The sequence below is a fragment of the Cyrtonyx montezumae genome, unplaced genomic scaffold (assembly GCF_038088225.1).
Source record: "Cyrtonyx montezumae isolate F1298 unplaced genomic scaffold, pur_monq_1.0 scaffold_3, whole genome shotgun sequence".
NCBI classification, from domain to species: Eukaryota; Metazoa; Chordata; class Aves; order Galliformes; family Odontophoridae; genus Cyrtonyx; species Cyrtonyx montezumae.
The window spans coordinates 20711467-20727948 of NW_027072034.1; the positions used below are offsets into that span (position 1 = coordinate 20711467).

Consider the following 16482-nt stretch of genomic DNA (forward strand, 5'->3'; position numbering starts at 1 on the left):
TACCTGCTCCTACCTGAGGTAAAAATAATTTCTCAGGTGTATCTTTCAAAGCACACATGACATTTTGAAAAAGTTTAATTGAAGGGGCAATGTTTTTTCATGTCCTTGCATGTCTGAAGTTTCCAGATTTTATACTATGATCTGAATTGTCTATATGATCAAGCTAATAATAGTGTGACCTCACTTCTCCATTTAAAAACAGAAAAATGATTAAGTTATTCATTGTTCTGTTGCAATGTCACATCAACCTATGTAACACTTCAAGAACAGAAGCATAATCTAAAGGATGAAAATGTGTTATGTTTTTCTAATTTCTAAGTTCCTCCTAATAGACCTGGATACTTGCCTCCGGCTTTTTCATCCATCCAGAATAGACCATGTATTTTCTATCTCACATTTGGCATTAAAGAATAACAAGAGGCCCTTTGGACCCCATGCCAGAGTATCAGCCAGGAGCAAAATAACATGAGACTAAATTTTTTATTTGCTTTCAAAATTCACAGCAATGCAAAGGAAAAAAAAATGGAGAGAGCATCTGAGATTTTCCAAAGACAAAGATATGTTAATATAGTAAAATAGTTGTATACAAAGTAGTTTCAACAAATTACTCACAACATGGAAAACCAGTAATGATACCAAAGTAGATTTCAATTTGCAATAGATTGTACTAATGCTAGGAATATAAGAAATGATGATTTCCATCTGGAGCACTTCTTTTACAAGGAGAGGCTGAGAAGGCTAGGTCTGTTCAGTTTGAAGAAGAGCAAGGTGCAAAGACTAAAGAGGCAGGCTTTGTTCAGTTGTGCCCCATGCCAGGATAGGAGGCTGTGGACACAAACAGGAGCCCAGGAGGCTCCCTCTGAACAGCAGGAGCAGTGCTGCACTGTGTGGGTGCCGGAGCACTGGCACAGGCTGCCCAGAGGCTGTGGGGTCTCCTCCCTGGAGCTCTCCAGAAGCCGCCTGGCCATGGCCTGGGCACCCTGCTCTGGGTGGTGCTGCTGGAGCAGGGGCTGCGACACAGGGACACAGAGGGCCCTGCCTGACACAGCCAGAATGGGGCTCTGTGAATTTTTAAGCAAAAATAGGTATTAACAACAGCAACTAACACAAATAAGCATAGATTTGTAACATTAAGTGCTTTATGACTAAATACATACTGTGGCTGTATGGCATCTATTGCAATTATTGTGATATTAAACAAAAAAAAAATCAATTGAAATGTATTATATGCATACATATTATGGGCAGACCTGAGTGAATATCTATTCTGTACAAGAGTTGAATATGTGACTAATAAAACAATGTTTTTTCAATGAAAGTGAATATTTCCTAGATAATGGGTCAAATGAACAATATAATTTAATACTGAACCCTAATAAAAAATCACCTGTTGGAACACATTTTTAGTTATATAACTTGTAATTGTAGAAGTGCTTAAAGTATAAGGCCATCTATTATAATGTACTACTTATGATGTTTCTTACTGTGGAAAGAGAACAGGTGTAATTAGTGTCAGCTGATAGGTAACACACCCTATTTTTTAATTTTGCTGAAGTTAAATTAAACTTCTTTTCATGAGAGCTCAAATGTCATTTATGTCCTCATACAAGGAAGTGTGTTGTCTCAACTGAAATCCAGGAGTATTTTTTTTCTGAACTTTTCAAAGAAATCTCCATCCTTTGGAGTGGGAGGAAGGAACAATAAAGATAGTATTCTAAGAGACACCCTCCTCTTTTCCATACAGGCCTAAGTTCCAGACTGAGATTTTTGCCCCCAAAGACCCTTTCCAAAGCATCAATGTTTTCGAGTTGTGGTTTATCACCTCACTGTAAAAAAAAATCAATTAGATTTCAGTGTTTCTCCTGGCCAGCCAGAACCACCTCTCAAGTGAATAAACCAGCCCTTAGTCAAACTGTCTGCTCTGAGACTAATCAAGAAGCCATTCAGTGGCTTCAGTTCTGTATTACAGTCTGGCACACATATTACCCATTTGTGTCCAACCTGTTGGCTTGCCTGGGCCACATTTAGCAAACAGGAATAGTCTTTGCCACATATGAAATATAGAATAGAGATTTTTGATGCAACTTTACTCTTCCTGTGTTTCATCCTTGGCAATAAGAGTTCACAAATGTACATAGTGCCCAAAAGTGATGACATGAATAAGGCATGACTGTGAAGCATGGGATATTTTTCTCTGGCAAGAGAGGTCTTAAAAAAATCTGGTAAAGAGATACAATCAAATTTTATTTTGAGCTGAATGTCTGATAGCAATTCTATATAGTCCTAGTGAAAATTCACAGGCGATGTATTTCTGTTGACTGAAAAATGGAATCACAAATATACAAAAAAAAAAAAAAGATGATTTTGGAAATTCTCTAATTCCTTTATAAAAATGGCTGCATAGTTCAGGAAAAGAAGAGGAACAAAGAGGACAGATGAGGAAAGAAGGGGACAGACTCTTTAGCAGGGTCTGTGGTGATGGAACAAGGGGAAAAGGCTTCAAGCTCAGGGAGGGTAGATTTAGGTTATATAGAAGGAAAATATTTTTTACTGTAAGGGTGGTAAGGCACTGGAACAGGTTACTAGTGTTGTGGTTGTTGCCTTGTCCCTGGAGACTTTCAAGGTGAGGCTACATCAGGCCAGGGGCAACATGATCTAGTTATGATATCCATGTTCATTGCTGAGTAGTTGGACTAGAAGGCCTTCAGAGGTTCCTTCTAATTCTGAGAATTCAATGATTTGATGATTCTATGTTTTTCACTGTTCATAGGACTGTTTAGCCAGTGTATCAAAATGCATACAATTATTTGCCTTATATTGAGCTTGCCGTAGTTCAAGTTTCATTTCAAAGGCTGTTACTGTCTGAAACATAACACAGATAACACGTTAATGTATTTTTTTACTGTTTCATACAGATCAAGTGATTTTTATGTCTTTTAATGGCACCAAAGAAGCCATTTCTTCTGTGACATTATATTTGTTATCAATACCTTTGATGAAAATGGCAATTGAAGCTGTATCTATAGCATGAGTATTTTCATCTAACTACAAAGTATAAATTTGAAATTAGCAGCTTTACTCTCAAAAGTTCTTTTGATAGATGTTCTTATTTCTTCGCTTCACTTGGCGATAGTCCAGTGAGGCAAACTAATTTTTGACACATTCTATCTGTCCTGCTTTCCATACATTGCTTAAGAACTCACCATCAGGAAATGGCTTTGTTTTGCAATGAGATTTGCTACCACATAACTAACTTTTATAATAGAGATCATTTGCGTTTCAACTTTTTAAAAAATATTATATTGAGATGACAGACTTTACCAGTTCTGCTATTTTGTCTTTACAAAACATTCTTTAATATGTATTGAATATGGCAGCATGTTTCTGCATACAATGCCTTTTTAAACTGTAATCTTTGAAAACTGACACGATTTCCTAGCAAATTAAGCATAATGCCATATTATTTGTCAGCACTGCACTGCACCCTCCTTCAGCCAGGCCATTTGGTGAAGAAGAGCTACCATCATGATGCAACAGTGTGCCATGGTGAGAGCTGAGCTGAGCCACATGCAGCCCACAGGCCATGGGTTAGACATGTCTGACCTTACCTCTGATAACCATAGGGCTGAGTTTAACAATAGTAAATGGCACTTCTGTTTTGGGATCTGCTTGTTAAAGCAGTGCCATTTTTTTCCCTTTCTACTCTATGGTGTCTTCTGGACCAACTCGTATTTCCCTCTTTTATTTATTTTTTTTTTTTTAATGAGAGAAAAAATAATCTCCCAGTAAATTTTTAAGATTGTTGTAGGTTATAGACATGGCAAAGGGTTTTCATTCAGGGTGTTAGATGGTAAATAACCATAACTAACTCCCTAACTATTGAACTGGATATTTAATAGCCTTTAGTGGTGCATAGAGAAAAAACAAAATAGGCTCTGTATTTTAAAACCATTGTTTCACTAAGTCCTATAGTTTATATACTGTTAATATCATTTTCATGAAAGTGTTAAACATTTTTCAGGAGAACCTGTGCTGACTTGTGAATTTTTTATGAAGTATTATGAATTTTTATGAACATATGATATAAAATTCACAGATATCCATGAAATGATACATGTCTCTCTTTGGTCGTAGATATTCTTGACAATAGTACTGTTGCAAGTGTTTAAGTGCCTGGTCATAAATATACTAGAAGGTAGCCTTATGATGCACTGTAACATTTTGCTTGCATTTTATGAGTACCTCACTTGGGCACTTTTCACTTGATAAGAAAAGTTGAACCTTCAGCACATGTATAAACCTTAGCGTATCTATGAATGACTTGAAAAGCTATCTCATTGCTTCCTTTTTATTCCCAGTATTTTCTTCCTTGTTTATCACCATAAGCTAAAAAAAAAATTTGAGAGGTTCTTAAAAATTTCAGATTTTGTAATTATTATGAAGGATACATCAACTTAACTAAAATCCAAAAGAATATAAATTGAGATTCTAGTGAAGATTTCAAAAAGCATGCTTTAATATCTAATTTCATAATTTTCAAGTGAAAGTGATATATTTCACCTGATTGCAGGATTGCCTGTGTAGAACCAATGGCATGATCAAGTTTCATATTAGACTCACTGAAGTGTTAACAAATGAACTGTTGTGGAGAAGTAACAGCAAGTTTAGCATTTGAAGGCTGCACCTGAAACCTCTGAAGTTGTAGATAACATTCACATTGACTTCAGTGTAGCACAATGAAGTATTATGGGCATACATCAATGCATATAATCAACCTTGAATAGGTGACAACTCCTTTAACTGCATATTAATGTTCATTTGTGCAAAAATTTCTTTGTACACCTAGTTAAATCATGTTTTCAATTGCTATTGAAGGAATATTGGATTGGAAATTGGATTAGGTTGACATTCTGATAATGATGTTTGATGTGTAAATAGTAGCCTAACTTTTTTCTCACTTGTTTGATCTAACCTGTCCAACCCAGCCCAGTATAGATGTGTTTGTTTCCTCCCCCCCCTTCTGTCCCTCATCTTAGCACAGGGCAGTGCTGTTTGCCTTGTCTTCATGCTGCAGAGTGGGGAGTAGGTGTGGATGGAGCCTTCACAGTCTCCCTTTACTCTGGGTCTATTTTTTTCCTTGCAATAGCCTGTCTCAAGCTCACAGAGTGGGCCTAGGAAACACAGTGTGGAAGAAGTCATAGACTCTGGTCAGGAGGGAAGGAAAAAGGCTGCTGTGAATTACCTTCCATTATAAGGTTTTACAGTAATCTAAGAAGTGGAGGAATTAAAGAGGGGACAGCGACCTTCATCTTCACTCATAACCTTTGAGATTACACTGACTCCTAAAAATATTAATAATATCCAAAAGATTTCATAATCTTATGATATTTATAGATGTAAGACCTCTAGAAAAGGTATCAGTAGCCATTATCAGCCAAGTCATTTCACTCATAGGTGGTTTTATTCTGGGTATAGGTAGAAGATGTAAATCACCTATTCTGAAATTTGCAAGTATAGAACACTTTTAATTATCTGACCTGTCTTATCATTAACATCATTAAATGTGATGTTTTTATATTCAAAATTTGTTAAGAGAACATAAAAAGAGGAGAACACTTTCAACAGATCTCATAACACTGCAAAATTTGTTGTTCCTAATGGGAGCTGAAATTTGTTTCCCAGTTGTGAGCACTGAGTATTTGTAAAGGTCAAAGCTATAAAGGAATTTTAAAATTAATTGTTCAAATTCACTAAAAAGTAATACCAATACTCTGATAGCTTCACGAATACAATTTGTTTGCTCTTGAATTTAAATACAAATGCATTATCAAAAATAGAGGGGGAAAATGATCTGGTGTAAGTATTCTCCTTACATCAATTTTTTCTCAGTTTCAAAGTAAAACTGAGTTATTGTGTCTTGTAAGTTTAGTTATTACTAGGAAAAATGTCTCTGGAAACCTAAAATAAACAGTTAGTGTTATCTATTGATCAGAAACCCACCATTTAAGCCTATATAGCGCATGTAATGCTTTCAAACCACATTATTCGCTTTTTCTTTTCAGTTGTTCACAATGTAGCTCAATATGCCTTTGACATTATACTTTTGAATTACTTCAGTAGTGGACCCAAACTGTCTTCCTGATGAACCTCTGTCTAATAAATGAAAGCTGTATAAAAATGTGTTTGCAGCACAGGACATACACAGGACATATTCTATCATATAAATGCATCAACATTAAAAATTAGGAAAAATTATTTCCAGCATTAACATTTCTCATGGCAGTCAATTTTGGCAGCAAAAATAATTTACAAGATATATATGTTCAAACAGTTTTCAGCTTTGTCTTATATAGATTCTCCTCTCCAACACTAGTACTTGAATGCCTTCCAGAAGCACATTAAGCAACATGACTAATGTCTGTCCCATTTTTGTTCTTTTACTTTGAACTGAAATATTAGATTATTTTTCAAAAGGTAGCTGCAAGTTGATGAAATATCATCTTTGCAATGAACATAAAATCTTTAAATTACTATGAACACCATGGGAAAAAATCAGCCTTTGCAGAAGCAAGTACAGTTTCTCTTGATGTGGCTGGACAAGTGCCCAGTTATGTCAGGATGGAGTAACTATACAAGAGCAGCACAAAGCAGTCTATTTTCCTGATGTATGGGAGATTTTCTGGCTTAGAAAGGAAGTGATCCTTCACAACAGTATTCATTTTGCTGGACAGGAATGGACTACAATGTTTTCTAATTAATACAACAGGACTTCTCTCTGAAACTGAATTAAGTGTCCAGTTGTCTTGATGATGGTGTATTCTTTTCCTAATCTTGTATAGAGGTACTGATGAAGATAACACTTAAAATCTTTTGTCTCTAAACATAAAGAAGGCTAATTTTTTAATGGCATAGAGACCTTTGAGAAGACTAAAAATGTAATAAACATACTGATATTCAGAGTGTGTATCAGTTTTCCCACAGAACACCTTAGTGTGCTGTCACGTTTAGATTAGTATGCAATTTAAGATTGTACAGTTACTAGTAATACTTGTACTGCGGTATATATGAAGACTGTAACCAACCTGGATCACACTGTAATATATGTTGTAAAAGTACTCAATAAAAGTCTAACCCTCCTCAAAAGCTTTTGTTATGTTCCAACAAAATGATTGTGGGATTGCCATATGGTATGCTTGTGAAATGTAATAATAGTCAAACAATCTCAGACCAGAGAAGCTGTCAGCAGCTGAAACTCTTATGCTTCCCTGTGACAGACTTATACAATTTTTCCAGATGAACAGTGCAACTCTCAGCATAGCTATGGATTGGGAGGAGTCAACATTTACATTCTTTACAGTAGTCCCTTGATACACACAGTGTAATGGGAGAGAACTTGAGGAGTCTAGATTCCCTGCTTTTGTGATTGTCTTTCACAATTGCTATTCAATTACACTGGTCTAAAATCTTGGCTTCAGTCTTAAAGTAGACTTTGAGCCCCAAATTCTCTGCCATCTTTTTGTCTTCCAGAATATACAAGTAGAAAGCTAGATGTATTCAGCAATACAGGCAGAATACATCATTCCTTAGAAGAAATGCTGGATGTGTAAAACAGTAGTCAGAATGATTCAGACGTCAAGGATACCAACGTGTCAGGGTGGGAAGTGAGAAACAATTTTATTTTGTTTTTCTTTAAAATTGCTTTGTAAGAGTTAGTGGATAATTTGGAAAAACAATAGAGAATACCTCTAAACTGTGTATTGTGGTCCTCAAGTTATTGTATTTGACAACAGAGAAGAGCAAGTTTTGGGTTATTTTAGATTTTGTGTATATACATAAACTTTTTGGTGAAATCATGTTCTTTTCCAAACTGAATTTATACCATCTAAGAAGCTAGGTTTTGATGACAGCTTAGACATTGATGCATATATTAGAATGCATTTTCCCTTTAATAAATGTTTTGATGTAGTGAGTGTGTTTTCAATGTTTCATGTATGCATTTTTCATGACAACCCTTTTACGGTTCTCTGGGAGATCAAAGACTGCAACTCTGCACAATTTCTGCCACAAAGGAGTTGCTCCTTTCTCACAGAGTCCATGCAGCCACAGTGTTTGGTGGAGTCAGCTTTCAGTTGATCTCTGCTGCACATCCTCATATTTAGTGCATACTTTTTCTTAAGTGCTCTTGTCATTGTGCCTCTAGCACTGAAAAGATTCTGCATTTCCATGAGTCACTGTACCCGCAGCAGGATTATTTATCAAAAGGGTACTCATATCATAGCATTAGCCAAGATTATAAGAAGCCAGCATGTCCCTGCAGAGATCACACACAGATGTGTCTATGGACAACAATCACAAATTTAGAACCTGGCATCCTAGAGCTGGCTGTGGGATGTCTCCTGCATATGTCTGAATCATTTCATAGCAGCAAATATACATGATTTGCCAAGGCTATTGCCATCTCTTCCATGCTGTCTGCAATGCACCATTTACAGACCACAGCAACCACTGAACCCTTTTCCAAAGGAGATTTAAGAAGGCTGACAAATGAACTAAAGGAAGATACAATCTCTATAAAAAAAAAAAAAAGCAGCAATGTCTGCTTTTGTCAGATATGTTTAAAAAATGACTATAATCTCAGTGAATTCCTTGGGAAAAATTAAACATCATACAGCAGATAAAGGATATTAGCAAAATACATGATCACACATTTCCAATGTACAAAGAGGTATTTTGGGTACTTCTGCTGTGAATGGTATCCCATGGGATCATCTTCCAGTAATAATAACTGCCAAAAATCAAAACATAGAAATAGATAATTGTATAGGCCTGAGTAGGTAAGAGGCACAGAAGTAGTAAAGTATGAAATGCATTTAAAAATGTGAAGTCTGCTGTTCCGATACAATTAACACAAACTGAAATTAGCAGACTAAACGTGACACAGACGGTGGAGGAGTTCTAGTAAAGTACTTCAATAGAGTAGTAGATTATTGAAAATGCCAGCATTTTCTTAGTATTTCCTAACCAAATAATATTTTTGAAGGAGATTTTGCTCATTTCCAGTCTTCAAGAACATTTACAAATTAATTTTCAGATTTATTTCCATAGTGTTCTTCTATACTGAAACAACTTCATCTAAATAGAACCTATCTTTGTCTAGTTATTTTAAAATTGTTACAATTTAAGTTCTGACATCATATTAATGACTTGACATTTAGCATACCAGATGTAGTATACTGGCTGTGAAAAGTTTTGGAGGCTGGGATCTCTACATTAAATAGTAACTGGAGGGAAAGTGAAATTGAAATTATTTTAGAGTATTTTTGGTGTTCAGTGTTACATGTGCTACATCTTTCTACATTCTTGGGGAATCCAGGATTTGCTTTGTTTTTCTTTGCCTGTAGAAAAAGCTATTTCTTATCCAAATAGATTAATTTGAATAGGAAATTGCTGTAGTAACAACATACTAGGACAAACCATAGGAACGTAATCAAGAAACCCTTTATGCTTTGCTAATATGTCCTTGTTTGTGTCTCCTTGTTTACTTTGCAGAATTTTTCCGAGAACTTCTTGAGAATGCAGAAAGATCCTTAAATGACATGTTTGTGCGAACATATGGCACACTGTATATGCAGAACTCGGAGGTGTTCCAGGATCTCTTCACAGAATTGAAGCGTTATTACACTGGAGGCAATGTGAACTTGGAGGAAATGCTGAATGATTTCTGGGCTCGGCTGCTGGAGAGGATGTTCCAGCTCATAAACCCCCAGTATCATTTCACCGAGGACTACTTGGAGTGTGTAAGCAAGTATACAGACCAGCTGAAACCATTTGGAGATGTACCCAGGAAGCTGAAGGTTCAAGTGACTAGAGCGTTCATTGCTGCACGGACCTTTGTTCAGGGGCTGACAGTAGGCAGAGAGGTTGCAAACAGAGTATCCAAGGTAATTTAAAATAAGAGTTTCTTAAGTTTGAATTTGTGTCAAATTTAATAGACATCAAAATATGATTATACTTGGGCTATTTTTTTTAATATTGGGTTGATTTTTTGAGTTTGTGTGTGAGTGTGTACTGGTAGACACACACTGAGTATATAGGTAGAGATAATGTATTTTATTCCTTCTGGAGATATTACAGCAATACTGACTGGAAATCATTTCCCTGTGCTTAGGACTCAAGGAAGTAGTGGTATACACCAATGTTATACCATGTCATTAGTAATTCAAAACTTATATAAAAGATTATGGTTATGATCAGAATTTAATTGCTTAAAATTATGCTGCATCTTTCTAGGACAGCAGAGCCCTCACAGCATTCATTCATCATGCAACTGGGTGGTGGATTTCATTAGAAATGTCTAGTTATGTTCTTGATGAGACCACTAGTGACATCTCTGGAACTTGATCTTTCCCTAAGGACAATTTGACTGACATTTATATTAGTTTTAATTACTTATCAATGCAAATATTTATAACAATTTTAACCCTAGAGGACTACGTATAATAAATACTATGTGATTAAAAAAAGCAACAAACAAAAATAATACATTGGGGTACCAGAAATGTGCCTTGAGTTACTTCATCTTACATAGTATTTCAAAATCAGATGTACTTATTTCTGAATTGATGTTCCAGTTAAATGTATGTTCTATGATCTGGCTATTTCATGGTTCTATATTTGCATAGTTCTGAAGCTCATTAGTTCATAACAGCAGCACAAGATTAAGGCAAGAGGGAAAAAAAAAAAAGTAGAATCACACTTAAATGTCTCCAAATAGGACAAAAGCAGCACTGGTGCTGTAGGAATGGCTTTCTGCATGTTACACATCAAGCAGCAAAAGAACCTACCACAACTATCACTGGCAGATAATTCTGGTCTGCAAGGAGACAAATTTATCTCATGAGTCTTTTTGTTTGATTTTTGTTGTTCTTTTTTTGTTTTGTTTTATTTGGTTTGTTCTTTTTAGAATCTTGGAATTCTGTAAGCAAAATCCTTTTTGCCATTTTGTGTCACAATTATATAAGAAAGAACCATCAAGACATTAAAAATATGGATGAATTATAAACCAAAAGTACCCATAATCTTTCAGAAATGAGAAAAATCAGTCTGCTTTCCTAACAGCCCAGTAACAGGTAAATGGCTCAGCTGAGTGAAGCTGGGGCAAAGGAATAGGAAAGGATGATGGTTTAGTGGTGATGGTGGTGATGGACTGACAGTGGACTTGACTATCTTAGAGGTGTTTTCCAACCTTAATGAATATATGCTTCTATGATTTTGTGATATTTTGAATTCTGAAGTGGTCAAGTGACATCCATTATGAAATGCTGAAATCATCATAGAATCACATAGAATCAGAGGGGTTGGAAGGGACCTCAAGAGATCATCAAGTCCAAGCCCCCTGCCAAAGCAGGTTCCCTACACCAGGTAACACCTTCTAGACAATAGTTATATACAGGATTTTGATGTTTGCCTTTTATAATACTTTCTTGCATTTACAAGCCTAAGTTTATTCCTCTTTACTGTTTCTCTTCATTGAAATCACAGCAAGAAGGTGAAGTAGAGTAGCAGCTTATAGAGTGTCTGATGGACTGCAGTTCAAGTGCCCAATATGATGAGGAAACTCTAGCTTCTGAACTTTCCTTATCCTGTATGATGTGATAGTTTGCAATTAGAAATTCAGAAGCTACAAAGCCAGAGAGACAAGCGAGAACATGATGGGATTACATGGTCATTTTTGTGTTAAGAAGCTGGTGAATTAAACAGATAATCCTGGTTACCCAGATAAAATTGAACTTTCTTCCTCTCAAGTCTTTCTGGGCTACAGAGTCACCTTTCACTTTATTTCTGGCACTGCCAATTCTTTCAGTCTTTTCTAAATGGTGACATTGCATCAGCATGAATTCCCAACCCACTTAGTCTGGCTGGAGGCAGATACTGCTGTTTAGCCTCTGTGTGTGTAATGCATATATCTACAGCCCCAGGTTTCCTATGAACAGCAGAGATCTCCTTGTTGGTCAAATTTAAAGTGAAAGTGCCTAGCTCAGATATCAACTGCTGTCAGTAGAAATTAAATCTTACTGTATCAGCAGGATCAAACTGTAGGAATTAAGCCATGCAGATCATTAAATTTATGTGTAATTTGTGAATCCCAAAGATATTAAGATGTTAATTGTCTGCTGAGATGTCACTTACCCTATACATCTCTATAACTATATAGAATGTGCAGGTGTTTTCTTTCTCTCATACCTCAGAAGTGTCTACATCTTTCTTGCTGGGTTTTGGATGCAAGAAGCCTTTCAAGAATAGGCCTTGTCACCAGATTGCTAAGTGATTCTAAGACCCTATAATGCAAATTATTAGCTCCGCATACATAAATTGAGCCTTGTTATAGTATCACTTGAAGGTGGAAACAACAGCTCAGTAATGTTCCTGATTCATGTGTGTGCATGTATGGGAGAGAGGGGTTGGGAGTGTTATTTGTTGTTGTTGGTTTGTTGTTGTTTTTTTTTACATTAAAGCAATGCTTTAAAATCTTTTTAAATGCTTGATAGTTCAAGATGCAGTGCAAGCTATTTGCTTTTAAGTATAGAGTGATGCTCTATTAGACTACATTCAGAATATTACATTTGGTTTTGGGACCCTATCATGCAAGAAATATGAGTTCAGTGGAGGGTACAAGGATGGTCAAGAATTGAAAGACTGCATTGGGATGACAGAATGTGGGGCTGGGACTTGTTCCACCTGGAGGAGAGGTGGTTTTAGGTCATCTACCAGCTGTCCAGGAGATGCAGTGAGATCCTCACAGTGGGTAATGATGGGATGTGATGGATACGAGCTGAAAAAAGAAAGAGCTCTTATGTAAGGAGAAACTTTCCAACAGCAGGACAGTCAAGCAGTGGATCACTTGTCCAGAGAAGCTGTGCAGTCTCCATCCATGAAGGTTCTGTCCAGATTGTATAAGCCCTCTGATATGATAAGGACCTGTATAGTCTGACCTCTGATCTCACCCTGCATTGAGCAGCAGGTTGAACTGGGGAATCTCCTGAGCTCCCTTCCAACTCAAATTATCCTATGATCTTTTTAAAATGTTAATTAAATTAACATTTCTACTTAAATATAAAATATGCTTTGTTTGACTTTCACATAAAAATATCAGTGGTAATATTTATGCCCATGAAAATGTTAACAATTGCTGGTTTTAGTGACTTTGTCATACACAGTCTTGTAGGGTGGTTGAAAAGAACCTCAAGTGGGCCTATATTTGTAAGATGTATAAATTTCCTGTGAAGATTTGGGGATTCAAACTAAAAAGAATGGGCTTATGGAACAGACTCCATCCATGGTGCAGACCCATGTTGGAGCACTTCTTGAAGAAACTAATTTATTAATTTATGCATAAGAAGTGCCACACACCAAAGGTCTGTTTAGTAGGTTTTCAGTTGATTTTTTACCTTAGTACCCAGTAATTCAAAAGTCAAGCAGAGCTTCTACCTAGTATACTATAGCTAGCAGATGGGTTTCTGAGTGATAAGTAAAAACTTGGGCTAATTTTTTGTATTTTTTATACCAGTTTGTTAGATCCTAAAAACCTGTAGAGCACGTTGATCCATTTTGTTACATGTTGGTGGAGAACCTGCTGTTCTTTTATTTTTATTTTTCCTGTAAATACATAGCACATTCAAATGACAATGCTTTTAAATGTATTTTGTTTTTCTCAACCTTTTCCTGGAGAAAAATAAAAAGCAAAGCCTATACCAAGCACATTTAAAAAAAATAAAATGGAACACAAATTTCTTGTCCAGCTGTGTTTCAGTATGTAATGTATTTCATGCTGAACCGAAGAAACTACTGAAAATGTTTCTGAAGTTCTTGCCAGCTGTGATTTCCAGTAATGTGATAGAGAAGGCATATGCTTTTTTTTGTGTTCATCTTTGACTCTGTAGGAGCTCTGCATACTTTACAAATAAATAATGGTAAATTATTCCAACTCTTAACAAAATATTCCTGATGATCACAATACTCTCTTTGAATTCACAATGTGTGCCAGAAAATGCAAGCAGAAAAAAGTACTGAGGGCTAAGAAATTAATATTAAATAATTAAATAATAGAGATATTTTATGATTTTGCATTAGCTTTGGATTCATGATATAATTTTCCAAAGTATATTTATAACTGAATTTCCAGCATTATAAAATTTGCTGTACAGGAGACATTCCTCATTATATGAAGAAGAGCTCTTTACTAGTAAACATAGCCTATAGAAAATATAAGTTCACAGGAAAACATTAAGAGTGCAAGTAAAGATATTTCAGAAAATGGTTTAAGTCACTAACTGAATGTGTATTTGCCATAAATCTCCTACTCTTTGGTACGAGCAGCACAGTTTTCTTATCAAGTTGTTATCCCACTAGAATAGCATTTCACCCAAAGAATTTTTTTTCCTGAAAGTATTTTTTCCATGTGCATATCATAGAGAAATTTATAAAAATAAAGAAAAAAATCCCACAATTTTTATATCTCATTAAAATTATTTTTGCCAGTTTCATATCTTAACCAAGGTAAATTCACAGTGAGAACACAAGAAACCAAATGAACAAAAAAAACAAAACAAACAAAAAAAAACGGATAATGAAGTATGACTGGTCAGCTCTTTCCAAAATTGTAGTCTGTGGACAGTTGTCATTACCCTACTGCTGCTCAGAGCGCTATTTTAATCCCAAACAGATAGTTATATATTCATTGGTTCTTGCTCTGAAATTAGCTGTCTAGAAACATGAAGTCAACACAGAATATATCTGTTTACATAGATCTGGGGCTTTAGATATTGTTTGCTAGTTTTGCTTTTCTCTAAGCCTGTTTGGGCACTTTCCACACAATATATGCCAGGATAAGGACAAGAAGAGTTATTCTTAGTTTGACTTCGCCTTTCACACTCACAAATTCATGCTACCAGCAATCAAAGTAGCTTTTATACCAGGTATAAAGTGAAGCTTTGCTTAGGGGCACTATTAAGAGCAGTTAGTGATTTTGTCAGTGACATCAACATTAAAAATTTGTGACCCAGCCACTAAGAACTTATTTCATTAATGCATTAAATGTGAATTATCATTTATTGCAAAATAAAAAAAAAAACATTACACTACTTCTTTCTTCAGTACCTACCATTGCCTATATGTCCGCCTTCTTTTAAATCAATTAAAAGCACTTTTCCCTTGAACCTTATTAAATTATGTTTATATCAGACTTCTTATTAGGACCCCAGTGATATATATGAGCAAAGTGAAACAAATTTAGTAATACAATTATAAGGTTAAACTGAAGATTAGTAGTGAAAAGCAGTCGCTAGTAATTGCCTGTGATTACTTCTACTCACAGAATGCTAGACCACTGCTTTTTAAATACACTGAATCAATATTCTTACAAACTCTACTTTTCATGCTTTATAAATAAACATTCAACTCTTTGTGAGAGTTATAAATAAAGGTCAATATTGAATGGCACGCTGATTCAGAATGTAATTATTTCAGGGAAGGGGAAAAATATTACATGCTGATAAGTCAGGTAATTAAAAGCCAAAACGCATAGTACTTTAATGGTTGAAAATGTGATTTGTGGAGTGTGACAGATAAAGAGCTACGTGACCTGTTTACTTAACATCACTGGCTGCAAAGATCAGATTTTCTGAAGTTACAGAGGAAAAAAGAGATCTAAAATGGACTACAGTTTTCACCAAACTTCTATTCTTAGTTCAATTCAGGAACAGCTGAGATGAGGAAGCATAGCTTTTATGACTGCTTCTGGATCTACTGTTTTAAGGTTTTTCAGTCATTCATTTTTCGAGTTTAGAGTTACTGTACGTTTCCAGGAATGGGAAATTCTTCCACTCCCTGTTGCTCGGCTTCCTTAGACAGGGATTTCATGAATTGTCCAGCCAGGGATTTCTCAGGGCTCAGAGTGGAGAACTACAAGGTAGAGGCCTTGAACACCTCCTGTATGAGGAAATGCTGAGAGACCTGGGACTGTTCAGCCTGGTAAAAGGGAAGACTGAGAGGGCGCCTTATTATGACTTAGAAATATCTGAAGGGTGGGAGTCGAGCAGATGGAGCCAGGCTTTTTTTGATGGTGGCTAGTGACAGGACAAAGGACAACAGGCACAAACTGCAACACAGGAAGTTCATTATAAACATGAGGATAATCTTCACTGTAAGGGTGACTGAGCACTGGAACAGGCTGCTCAGAGAAATTGTAGAATCTTTTTCTCCATAGATATTCAAAACCTGGATACTTTCTCGAGTAAGCTACTATAGGAAGCTGCTTTAGTAGGATGTGGGATTATATCTCTAGTGTTGTCCCTTTCAACACTTGTGATTCTATGACTTCTGTATCACAAAGAGTGAATAGTGTCTGTACTGAAGTGCTTTGTGGGACATATCTTTTGAATTGAGGTTCTCCAACTGTTCTAGAATTCTTTCCTCGTCTCAAGG

General features: G+C 35.9%; 1 protein-coding gene across 1 annotated transcript in view; it reads left to right on the forward strand.

Annotated features, from left to right (window-relative positions):
- The window catches only part of GPC6 (glypican 6), a 730796-nt gene that overhangs the window by 395496 nt on the left and 318818 nt on the right, over nt 1–16482 (forward strand). Inside the window, exon 3 of the mRNA XM_065740816.1 lies at nt 9550–9941. Within this exon, the coding sequence (XP_065596888.1) occupies nt 9550–9941 (392 nt within the window). The remainder of the gene's footprint in view (nt 1–9549; nt 9942–16482) is intronic.